This window comes from Microtus pennsylvanicus, chromosome 15, assembly GCF_037038515.1.
Source record: "Microtus pennsylvanicus isolate mMicPen1 chromosome 15, mMicPen1.hap1, whole genome shotgun sequence".
In the NCBI taxonomy this organism is placed as follows: Eukaryota; Metazoa; Chordata; class Mammalia; order Rodentia; family Cricetidae; genus Microtus; species Microtus pennsylvanicus.
In genome coordinates this window covers 23,020,242-23,033,254 of record NC_134593.1, presented here as the reverse complement: position 1 = coordinate 23,033,254, position 13,013 = coordinate 23,020,242, and the positions used below count along the sequence as shown (strand labels likewise).

The following is a 13,013-nucleotide window of genomic DNA, read 5'->3' as shown; positions in this document are numbered from 1 at the left end:
CGACGCGGGGAATGAGGAGTGGCTGTGGCAGGCGACAGTAGGACCTGGGGGGGGGCAGGGCTAGAGGCACTCAGAGGTAGGCTCAGCGGCCTCCCGATCTTTTCTGATTTCTCTTGCTTTCTAGTTAACCTTCGCAAACTCTAGACTAGGGCCCATGATTGGTGTGTGCTGCACACTGCTGACTAGCGCCCACTCTCACTGCTTCAGAGAGAAAGCAGCCCAGGGCCGAAACCCCCACGGCGGACAGCAAGGATGTTCCTGGCTAGCCACCTCTAGCTCCCTCATCCATATATTATATCGCTTGGATGTGGCCTGAGAGTGAGCGAGCAGTTGTTATCACTTGGGAGAGAGATGTCTAGGTGGCCAAGTTTCACCAGGTGGAAGGAAGAGGGGCTTTTTGGTTCTAAGGAAGAAGGTAACGAGGGACCTGAGCTGTTGGCAGAGCTAGGGCAACAAGGCCGCGCTGCTGGGAAGCACCTGGGAGTTTATTTCCTGTACCTTTGGAAAAGGAAGGCAGGCAGGAACGACGCTTCGTGCGTCCAAAGAAAGAAAAGCTGCATGGTGAGGCCGGCCGAGCTTCGTTTCTGAAGCCAGGATATTAGTTGGTTGGTGACAATTCTCAATGTGGCGGTGCTAAAGCGACCGCATGAGCGCGAACCGCAAAAACCGCGAGCCGCACGGAAAAATCTGTAAAGGGACCCTTTATGGCGAGTTGCATTTTCCAACTTTCAAAAAAAAGGGCTAAATTATGAAAAGAGAAGATATTTGCTTTCTGTTTGGGAACTTGGGGTGAAGTTCGTGGAGTGATTCGAAAGACTGAGAAAACTCTGGGCCGGGCTGGACTACTGTGAGAATGTGGAGGTCGCTGGGCCCGCTCACAGGCGGGAATCCACTTAAGGGAACCGTCTGGCCTTTCCAGAAAGAGAACAAGAATTTTTTCCACCTTCTATTGTTCTAGTTACCCAACTTCAGGTTAAAGTATCAGCCATTTGAAACTGCGCTTACATTTTTTTTCAAGCTTGCAAATTAGATTACAGAACTAAATCTCTTCCTTTGTTAGTCGAGAAAAGAAAATTTACAAACCACTTTTTAACAATTTCCTGAGTTGAAATAACAGAAATTAAAATTAATTATGCCAACTACTTGATATAAAAAATTGTATGTGGCCGGGCGGTGGGGGTGCACACCTTTAATCCCAGCACTCGGGAGGCAGAAGCAGGCGGATCTCTGTAACATCGAGGCCAGCCTGGCTACAAGAGCTAGTTCCAGGACAGACTCCAAAGCTACAGAAAAAGTCTTTTTTTGGGGGGGGGGACAAAACAAAAACAAAAAAAGTAAGCAAAAAATTGAATAATGAATATTTTTATCAGTATAAATCTATGTATTTACATATCGAAACCCTGAGATTTCTAGGAAGTTTTAAGCTTTTTGTCTTTCCTTTTAAAGGAAGAGTTAACGACCTCAGGTCAAATTTCATGTATCCATCCTCCAGTCAAACTTACTAGAAGGAAATATCCAACTGTCAAGCCAATAATTTATTGTATATTTTGAAAAAGTAAATACTAAACAATTTATCAGTCACAGTGTGACAGTGTACTTTGTCATGATTCCATTTTTGCTAGAGATGATGCAAAGATAATGAAAAAATTAATATGTATATTAAATGCCCCATTCCAGAACTTTTATAGTAATTAAGATGATGGTTTATTGTTAAGTATGAGCTACATCCCAGGCACTCTTTTGCTGTGTATTAGAGATCGGCAATAAAGCTGTTATACAGAATCTTCTGGGTGCCTGTTGTAACAGGTTTCTAAAGTCTGGTTATGAATGTTCTGTGTGTATTAAATTATAGTTGCCACCCATAATCCTCCAATGACTATGAGACACAGGTACCTTTTATATTTGCACTTTACAGATGAGGGATTGGGGTGTATAAAGTTGTTTATTCAGGGAGTGGCAGACCTGGGCTTGTATCTAGTTCGTTTAATATTCTAGCTAATGCATTGTTGCACTAAAAAGAAAGAAACAAACAAGCAAAGGAAGACAGAAAAGGAAGTTAAAAAGAAAAGAAAGAAATCAACCAAAAGAGGCTGCCTCTTAAAGGAAAATGAATGTGGATTGTGGATTTCAAATACTCAAGGCCCTCCAGCATCCCCAGCTATGTGTTTTTGGGGGCTGCAGCAAGTTTCAAACTCACCTATATTTCAGTTCCCTCTTAAGTAAAAACAACAAAATTCAGACACCTTTACTTAATGGAGTTGCCCCCCCCACGCACACACCATAGTCTCTGGTAATGTCCAACACGGGGTGCCTTGAAGGATGCAATCAAGTATCAAGAATCAATTCTGCTTTTGATAGATTTTTCAATCTCACTGGAAAGAGCCAGCTTGAGTGCTTCCCTGAGTTCTGTAGTGACCTTGTTCAACTCTCCTGCTTTTCTGGTCCCCATATACAGTCTGCAAAGTGTTTAAAATGTAACTATTTGCAGAAACGTGTGGCCTGTCTGATTTGACACCCACATGGTGCACGGTACGATTAAGGAGTTTCACAATCCTTTTTATGGGTTCGCCGACACTTGCTCATGTATAAACATTTAGATTCTACCTCTAGGTGCTCTTTTTTTAAGATTGCAAACAAAACTTTTGTAGGTTGCTGGTTTTTATAAAGTTTGTCACCCCCGCCCCCCACGCCAGACCTGCCCCAATCTACAGTTCTTTCTTGTTTGATCAAGGAAATGTTTGAGGAAAGGTGAGGAAACAATTGAAAAATACAAAACGATGGAGATCTTTTGAGTCGCTAGCGTTCTCCGGAACTCCAAACCTTGTACTTACAAATACTCTGGAAAAAAAGAAAGAAAGAAAGAAAGAAAGAAAGAAAGAAAGAAAGAAAGAAAGAAAGAAAGAAAGAAAGAAAGTGTTTGGAGAATAAGGTAAAATTAAAGTCCTTCCTGATAAGCAATATAAAAATAATTGGCCCTGATCGCAACCGAGAACTGCACGCCCGAGACCCCGCGTTTCTTAGGCGGTCCTCCAAGATACTTGCCTCCGGCAGCCTGATCCGGATCAAACAAAGGCCGGGGCTGTGCCGCGAGACCACAGGAGCCCGGGCTATAGAAGGGCGGTTTCGTTCACGGTGTGTTGGAGAAGAGCAGGAAAGCGGGAAAGCTGACCGAGGCTCTGAAAGTCCTGGGCTGAACTCACCTGTGGTTTATTTCCTCTTTCAGGACTGCCACGGCAGTGAAGAGACCTTCTCGGCCCTCTTCGCTGGAGCCCTGCTGGAACTAGCGGTATAGCCTGGGCTTGCAAGAGGCGGAGTGCAGCGACTAGGCACATCCAACCGGTGGGTGATCCGAAGGTCTGCTCAGGGAGTTCGAGCCCAGCCTCGGCTACGTCCTGGGGCACCTCCAGCCTCCCAGGCCGGAAGGAGAGTCAGCCCTTCTGCACTACCTTCTGGAACAACCACAAATCCAATTTGGGATTTTGTTTTTGATGAGCAAACCAGAACCTAGAGGTTGCTCCTCTCATGCTGGATTTAATTCGTATATAGTTTGAGCGAGTTGGGCCTCTCCCAATTGATTTTTGATCTCCGTTTTCGTGACAGTTCCGCACACCTACATTCTAATTCTTGTCGCTTTGGTCTGCTGTGCCCGCGTGGCTCCTTGACCCGCAAGTGAAGAGAGGACATCGACGCGCAGAGCTTGGGGCAATGTACCAAAGCCTGGCCATGGCCGCCAACCACGGCCCCCCGCCCGGCGCCTATGAGGCGGGTGGCCCCGGCGCCTTCATGCACAGCGCGGGTGCGGCGTCCTCGCCGGTCTACGTACCTACTCCGCGGGTGCCTTCCTCTGTGCTAGGCCTGTCGTACCTGCAGGGAGGAGGAGGGGGCGCCGCGTCCGGAGCCGCTTCGGGTGGCAGCTCCGGGGCCGCCCCGTCGGGTGCGGGGCCAGGGACCCAGCAGGGCAGCCCAGGCTGGAGCCAGGCTGGAGCCGAGGGAGCCGCCTACACCCCGCCACCCGTGTCCCCGCGCTTCTCCTTCCCGGGGACCACTGGGTCCCTGGCGGCCGCAGCCGCTGCCGCCGCGGCTCGAGAAGCCGCAGCCTACAGCAGTGGCGGCGGAGCGGCGGGCGCGGGTCTGGCTGGCCGAGAGCAGTATGGGCGTCCCGGCTTCGCAGGCTCCTACTCTAGCCCCTATCCGACTTATATGGCCGACGTGGGTGCATCCTGGGCAGCAGCCGCCGCCGCCTCCGCAGGCCCCTTCGACAGCCCAGTCCTGCACAGCCTCCCCGGACGGGCCAACCCTGCCCGACACCCCAATCTCGGTGAGTACTGAAGGGACTTGAGTCCTGTCTGGGGCATTCAGCTTTCCCAACTCTGTTAGGGTTGGGGAGCATCCTTGATGCGATGAGCCTTCTAGGAAGGCAGCCTAGAAGTGGGAGGCTTGTGGTGGTGGTAGTGGTGGGCCATCGTGGTGACCTAGTGGCCTAGGCACTGGAGTCCAGCAAAGTTCTTTCGTAACTGGGTGGACTGGTCTGCATAGCCTACGGGCGACAGTGAGAGGTGTCGGGCTCTGTAGGGTCAGCTGGATCAGTCTCGCGGTCTGATCCCTGGGATTCAGCCCCCCCACTTCCTCCATCCCTTCTGAGTCCTCAGCAAACCTGAGACCTGTGCCATTTGGCAGCCAGGTTGGAGGATCCCTCAGGGTGGCAGATGACTTTCCGGTGGGGGGTTTTCACACCCGGAAATAATGACGAGATCAGTAAAGGAGACCGCCGCCAGAGGTGGGTTAAACCTCCAAGTTTCCTCGCGCGCACCGTGGGGTCTCACGGAGCCACTCCCCTGCTCAGACCTTAGTGCAGAGGAGCTTCTTTAGAACGTCTGAGTTAAATGGAGACTTTGTAGGGCTGCAACGCCTAGAGCCGACTCTTCTTAGGAGGACTTGGTTAACATGAACGAAGGCTAGTATTACTCCCGTTCAGTGTCAGACCCGAAGGAACTGCTAACTTGCTCCTCTTATCCAATCAACACACTGACGTTTCAGAAGAACCCCTGGGCTCTTGGGCTGGGGGGGGGGGGGAGGAAAAGTGGCTGGCTATTCACTAGTGCAAACTACCCAAATTCGTGTAGAATTTCCAGAAGGGTTGGAGGAGGCCTTTGGATGAAACTGGCTGTTGGGGAAGGGAGGAAGCACAGACTTGAGAAACAAAGTTAACATTTATTGACTACCTACTAAGTGCTAAAGCCTTTTGCGTTTGCTGTCACTTTGAAGAGTAAAGTCTATCCCCTGCCCCTCCGGGTGCTAGGTTGTCTCCGGAGTAGAGGGACTGGCTTTGAAGAGGTTTAAAGTTATTCTCTGACCCTGGGTGGCCATGGTAGGTCCCCAGGAGGGGGGTCTAGCCAAATATACATCCCAGGTAAACTGATTAACTGGTGGAGGTGGCGCCAGGGCTGGGTTTGTAGCTGCCAGTGTCCTGTCCTATCCCCTCCTCCTCTCCCAGCAGGCAGGGCCAAGCAGATGGCAGGCTAAGGAAGGGGGATAAGAGTACGGGTATGGGCTCAGACCTTTGAGACAGAGCAGGGTGGTTACTTCCACGTGGTGGAGGCTGGAAGCCGACCTGCAGGGGCTTTGGCCCGCATTCCTAGAGAGGCCAAGTTCCCCTCAACCCAACCCCTAGTTTAAAATAAGAAGCGATGAACTGAGTGTAATGGCGCATGACTGTAATTCCAGAACCAGGAGGATAGCCTGGCCTACACAGCAGACCCAGTCTAATAAAAAAAAAATCTTGGAGATAGAATTTGGTGTTTGGATACAGCAAGGAGTGAAGTCCCTATCTAAAGATGAAGAAGACATTCTGGTGTCCAGTTTATAAAACCAAAACAAAGTAAGATTGTGTGACTGTACATGTGAGCCTGGGGGCTGAAGGTTTCTCAAATTCCAGGGTCCACACATAGCCAACAAAACAACAGGGGACACCTCTCCCCAGAGAGCTTGTGTTGGACTCCCATCTCTGTGGTGCCAGGCAGTCCACGGAGCCACTGCTTTCAGTTAAGTGTTTAAAGAGGTGCTATGGGATTGCCATGCCATGGGAGGCCCAGGCAGTTTGAGAACCCCTTGTCTTCCTTGGATGCATTTGGGGGATACACTCATTTTTTATCACACAGCCCCCAGAGGATCTGGCGATCTGATGGCATTACTTCAGTTAAAAGTGTTCTCTGTGAAGATGTTTTCTTCTTTAGCCCCACCCCAAGACAGAGGATCAAACAGAGTCCCTGACAAGGACTCTACCACTGAGAGACAGTCCCAGCCACTGTCCCTCCACATGCCTTATGTACTTATATACATGACTTATATGTATGCCTTATATATACTTATATACATGCCTTGCCTGTGCATGGACATTAATAAATGCTTGGTAGCCTTAGTGAGAATCAACCATCCGAGTAGCTGATGGTACCAAGTGATGGAAGGGTGAAAAGAACAAATTCTCTGATGTCTATTGCGAGGTCCTCTTTGGATGGATGTCATGACCACCAAGCTCATGTAGAGCCCCCAACCTCAGTATCACGTGGCTTTGGACAAGCTGCCTGCCTCTGTCCATCGCATCTCATGCTCTGTGGCGTGACTTCAGTTCCGCTCAACTGGTTTCAGAGCTGTCCTGACTTAGGTGGTCTGTGTGATGTCTAGTAACTGATCTTTTACAAATGATGGTTGCTTTTTATTACTTTTTCTAGGACTAAAGGGCTTCCTAGGACTTGAGAATTGTAGCATTAAGCCTGTGAAAGTCCCTGCTGAGCAGGGATGGTTGGCTCCCCTAAGTAGACCTGTGAGAATGTAGAAATGACTCTCCATGTGGTAAGGTAAGGGGGAGATGAGCTGCGAGCAAAGCTGAGAAAGCGGGAAAGGAACTTCTCCCTAAAAGCCTGGAAGTCTTCACCTAGGTGGCACCATCTGCCCTGGGTCTTGTCGCTTCAACAGGCAGGAAAGGAGCCTGAACCTGCAGTTTAAAAAAGGAAGGGAGAGATAGCCGTCCACTCACTAACGTGACACATACATAGAACCGTATGCCCTTTGCTTCAATAATAGATTTACCTCCACAGGTAAATCTCAGAGACTACTTCCTAAGTCTGAAATGGTTTTAATTTGTGTGGAGGAGAAATAAGCAAATACCACTATTCTTTTCTGTGACATTGGACTGTTTTGCTATTAACATTTAACATCTAGCAAGTTCTTGTGTTGGCTCTTAGAAGAAGGCAGAAGTCGAAAGGATAAACACCAAGAGGGGCGTGTGAAAAGACGACCTTGGCAAGAAAGAGATTATTACACCCTCACTATAACATATGTGAACTTTAGTTCATTCCAAGTTCAACAGACCTAGGACCCTAAAGTAATTTGTTGGAAGCATTAGTTAGACACAATAATGGAATTCTGTGGCCTTCCGGAGGCAGGTACAGAGTCTTACTCATAGCTAGGTGCCTGGCACATGCTGGACTAGTAGCAAATATTTGAGTAAAGATCTGGGAGGTAATTGCCCCAGGACTCTGCCCTGCCCTGGTCAAACCACACAGAATGGCTACCGGTGTCCTTAAGAGGCAGACTAGAGCTGGGTGTGGTGGCACACACCTGTGACCCCAGAGCTCAGGAGGCTGAGGCAGGAGAAATGAGCACTCAAGGCTAGTCTCGGCTACATAGCAATCCCCTGCTTAAAAAAAAAAAAAGAAAAAAAATACAAGTGGAGTCTCAGACAAGAAGAGAGCAGGATGGGAGAGCACTCTGAAAACCTGGGACCACTGGAGAATGCTGGCTCTGCCTGGTGCCAGAAGTGAGGAAGGGTAGAGGCTAGAAGAGGGTATCAGATGCCCTGGAACCACCATGTGGGTGTTTGGATTCAAACCCAGGTTCTCTGCAAGAGCAACAAGTACTCTAAACTGCTGGCCCATCTCTCCATCCTGGGATAGATTCTTAAAATAGAAGATTTTTATTGTGTGTACAACATATCACAGTCTAATAGATTTTTGTGCCCATTAAGGTTTGTATAGACTTAAAGCCAAAAAAAAGAGATCGAAAGAGAAATTAGAAGTAAATAGACCTTGAAAGACATGCTATGCTTGTAGCTGTTACTGGGATATCTAAAAAATAGAACTTTCTAAAGGAAGAGTAATTCTTGTGTGCCTTAGAGACATAAGCAATCCTACTATTCTTAAAGAATCTAAAAACAATGGAGTTGCTAGAGCGTTCAATGAGACTAACAGGAGGAAATAGATGTGGGTTTTGCCTAGTGCTTTTGAAACAAGTGAAAAGCGTTCTTCCATCTTGCGTGGGTGGGGCACTTAAGGTGTTAGGTCAGCAGAATATGCCGTAGTGTTTGCTAGGTCTTTGGGGGGATTGCTTTATCAATCAGGTCAGTTGCTTTCAGAGCTGGTTTGCTTAAACGGGGAACGCTGTGATCTCTGAAGTAGCCTGTTCAGTTCGAGAACAATTTGTCAGTCTTCAAGAAAATCAAAGTTGTTTAATTTTCCGGTTACCACCCTGAGCAGGTCAATCAAAGAGGGGGCTGGTTTGTGCTGCTAAGTGGAGAACCAATTAAATAAGGAAGGTGTGTTAAAGTAGCCTGGGGTGTGTCTCTGCCTCCAGTGACACTTGTCGGATTGTGTCCCATGAAAAGGTCAGGCCACATTTGCTGGGGGAATGATGTTCAGGAGACAGTTTCAGATAACACCTTCTTCTATTCCCCTCCCTGCTATTTTTCTCCCTTCTTCTTCTTTAAATGCACCAAGAAAACAAACACACTGAGAGGTATGCGGGACAGGAACTCTGATACCTGTGGGTGGGAATGTTCCTTGGTATAACCTTTGTAGAGAGTCCTCGGTAAACCAAATTACAGAGTAGATAGCTTTGACACTGAACTTTTGACTTCAAACACTTAACTCTGGGGTGCATATTCGCTACATTGGTATCCACAATAACAAAATCTGGAAGTAACATAAATGTGCACCATCAGGGGATTGTCTTCATATGCTGCGCACATACCTGCGCATAGAAGATGATGGCGGTCGGTATTGGACCCCATAAGATCCCTTCCCAGCCACTTGGAAGTGCTGGAGGTGTGTGCAGCACTTATATTCTTGGTGTCAAAAAAAATGGCAAAATACATTGTATTCATTTGAGAATACACAAATTATCTCTGGGAGCCCCCTCAGGCCATAGGTAAAGAATTTGTAATATTGATTGTCTATAGGGAGTCCAAAGGGAAGGAGGAAGAGGATGAAGTTGGGGAAGGAACTTGGCAACAGTCATGGATGTTGTAGAACTGAAAACACCCTTTCGATCAGCTTAGCCATTTTGGTAGTCGTTTTTGCGCTTCATAATTCTACCAAATAATAAGAACATTCTTATGTCTAGCAAAGTGGCCCAGTGGATAAAAGAGCTTGATTGCCTTCTAGCCTGACAACCTAAGTTTAATTTCTGGATCCACATCATAAAAAGGGAGAACTGAGCCCTGAGGTTTCTTCTCTGACTGCCACACATGCACTGTGATACGTGAACGCACACGCACAAACACACATGCACTGTGATATGTGAAAGCACACGCACAAATACACATGCAGTAAATAAATAAAGTATACTAAAAATCTTTGAAAATGCATTTAAACTCTGGGGAACTTAGGTTTGATGTCATTTTTAAACATTTAAATTTTATTTATTCATACACACATATAATATATATGTCTGTCCCCCCTTCCGCTCTGTGTGTGTGTGTCTGCCTGTCTGTCTATGTGTCTGGGCCTGTGTGTATGCCCATATGAATGTCAAACACCAACTTGTTATGGAATCTGTCTTCTCCGTCCACTGTGGGAGTTCTGGGGATTCAGCTCAGGCTGTCAAGGTTTGGAGGAGAGTGCCTTTACCCACTGAGCCATCTCGCCGGCCCTGCTATGCTTTCCTTTATCATCATAGCAAGTTTTCATATGCAGTTCAGTGTTAGGTCTCAGCACTGCTGTGCCACAGATCTTGAGGATGTTTTCCATCTTACGGAACGACAACCGTTCCTCATTCTTTATTTCCCTAGCGACGAGTGCCCCTCTTTCTGCTTTCCATGGCTGTGAATTTGATTGCTCTCCCTACGTCCTATGAGCAAATTACATTGCACTTCTGTCTTTTGTGTAGGGTGTATTTTGCTCAACGTCACGTCTTCAAGGGTCGCCCAAGCCGTAGCATATGGCAGTTGCCTTCTCTCAGCGGAGGAGGATTTTACTTTGTCACCACATTTTGTTTACCCAGTCACATGTGGGTGCACACCTGACTGGCCTCCACCTGCTGCCAGGTGCCCTGTTGCTGTGGATGGCAGTGGAGCCTTTTGAGTTCAGAAAAACAGAATGATGTGATCCACTTTTAAATGCTATTAAACTGGATGGGCAAGATTGCTCCGTGGATAAATGTCTCTGCTGTTGGACAGTGCCGTCCTGACAACCCGAGTTTGATACCCAGAACACATGCAAAGATGGAAGCAGAGAAGTGATTTCAAGGTTGTCCTTAGACCTCCACACACACCATGGCATATGCACACCACCCAATAGTAATGAAGAAAAAATTATACCAGTTGAGCTTTTACAAACAGACACATTACTCACGGAAAAAAAATTAAGAGTGTTTGCGGACACATAGGAAAAGCACGTTGAATTCGATTTTTTTTTTTTTTTTGGTCTGACGTTTCTTTACAAACTCCTGGGATTTCGCCATGCCCTGTTTCAATATCCTTAACATGTACCCTGAATCTGGCTTTTGACTTTGATCCTTTACTGAGGACAGATCTATCTCATGCTGTGGCAGGAGGTAAGTCAGCAGCAGCGAGGCACAAACACTTATACCTGGCAGTTAGTGATCACTTCTGGTGGGCAAGCCTCCTTCAGGTGATGTTAGGACCAGAACCTGCTGGAAAACCACTAACCTTTCAAACTGGTCACATAAACTAGCTTTTAAAAATGCTGGAGTTGGTGCTGGAGAGACTACTCAGATGGCAAGGTGTCTACTGTGCAAGCAAGTGAACCCTACTCGTTCAAATCCCCAATACCCACATAAAGGGGGGTATGGTATTGCAAGTCTGTAACCCTGGTGCTGGGGCAGCGGAGATGCGGGGGGACAAGTAGATCCCTGTAATTCATTGGCCAGTCTAGTCAAATCAGTGAGCTCCAGGTTTAGTAGCAGACCCTCAAAAGTGAGGGCCAGCAAGATGGCACTTACCTGCCAAGCCTGATATCCTGAGCCCAATCCCCAGAATCCACATGGTGGAAGGAGAGAACCAGCTTCCCTATGTTGTTCTGTGACTTGTGTATATACACCGTGGCATGTGCATCCCATTCCCCCAAATAAATTAAATGTAATTAAAAAAAATAAGGTCAAGAGTGTCTGAGGCAGACACCAGAAGTCACCCTCTGATCTCTCTGTCTATCTGTCTGTCTGTCTGTCTGTCTGTCTCTCTCTCTCTCTCTCTCTCACACACACACACACACACACACACACACTCACTTTACACTTAAGGAGCTGTGCTAGATTTAGAAAAGAAGCCACTGCAAAGGTTGTTGCTTCTTCTGACTGAGAAAAAAAATAGATAAGGAGATAGATGGATAGATAGATAGACAGATAGATAGATAGAAGATAGATAGAGATAGACAGGGAGAAAGGGAAGATAAAAGAGAAGAAAGGAGGGAGGGAGGGCTGTGGAGATTTCCTTGCCTTTCTAGAAGCTTGATTCTTTTGGTCTGGCCTGTTGCTATGAGAACTTCCAGGGCCCTGGTTGACCTTTGGTAGATCAGGACGAGGCCTCGTCGAGCATTCTCCGAACAGATTACTCAGATTTTATTGGCTATCTAGACAGCTGCTCTGTTGTCACCTTCTGAAGCAAACAGAAAGATAATATAACCAGGGATACTAGGAATTAACCTCTAGTCTGCTATAATCTATGTAAAATAAATTTATAGTCTTGGTCTGCAGGCGTGCATATGCTAGCAACCTTTTAGAGATAGTAGCCTTACGCTGCTTCACCAGCCCACACAGCCCATGGTGAGTAGAGAGTTGGAAGGCTGCTGCAGCCTGGGGTCGTCAAGTATGTCCTGGGGTGGGTGTACTGGTCTTTGTTATGCTCAGGAAGTCTTGTGCTCCCCACTGCAGGAGCAAGCAGGAGCTCTTGCTTAGGGCAAAGAGAAACCTCTCTAGGAAGACTTCCTCTTCCCACACACTGGGAACTACTAGATTCATGGCAGCTGAAGGGCTCCCTTCTACAGGGTAGCTGCCCAGTTAGGCCTCCTTACTTCCAGGGGACTATTGTCTCTGCAGGGCCTGACTCTTCCTGAGTCTCCATCCTGTCTATTCCCACCTACAGAGCTGACAAGGGGTAGACACATCAATAGGAACCCCAGGCTTGCATATCCTTCTCGTCTTCCTGAAGTTGGTCTGCAGATCATGAAAGACAGTCCCCAAATTCAGAGCTAGATGTTCTCCTAACTTCAGAGGGCCTGTTTAGGAAAATCCAAACCCCTATGGCTCTCTCAGAAAGGACTTTCTAGAGAGATCTGTTGCCTCTTCCCCATCTGCACTGACCATCTCAGATGTATCTGTGGTAGGCGGAGGAGGGGAGGGAAAGCTGAATGGGTCTGTTTCTAATAAAGGCCGTGTGGGACATGGATGCAGACTGGGAACCAAGTTGGGAAAGGCTGTTCTGCATGGAGCCCAGCTGCCAGTGCCGGCTTTCTTGGGGCTGGCAGGTGGCCTGCGGTTTTATCTATTGCTACTCTCTAATCAGAATTGGACCAGGATATTCAAACTTCTTATCTCACTGAAGAGCATTTGGTTTTCTGACTTTTGGCATTTTTGCAGGCGCCCAATACATGCCTTTACTGTGTTTAAACTATCCTTTGCCACAAGTCTAATCTAGGCAGGTAAGCCAGTCTGTGTTCACAGCTATAAAAACGCCTCTCCCAGTGGTAGTCAAGGCTGTCTTTTACTCTAGGTTGAATGGCCGT

At 47.4% G+C, this 13,013-nt stretch overlaps 1 protein-coding gene across 3 annotated transcripts in view; it reads left to right on the top strand.

Annotated features, from left to right (window-relative positions):
• Positions 1-13,013, top strand: part of Gata4 (GATA binding protein 4) — a 68,907-nt gene that overhangs the window by 25,900 nt on the left and 29,994 nt on the right. For all 3 annotated transcript variants that reach the window (XM_075949123.1, XM_075949124.1, XM_075949122.1), the window contains exon 2: positions 3,224-4,318. In XM_075949123.1, the coding sequence (XP_075805238.1) occupies positions 3,706-4,318 (613 nt within the window). In that variant the 5' untranslated portion in view covers positions 3,224-3,705. The remainder of the gene's footprint in view (positions 1-3,223; positions 4,319-13,013) is intronic.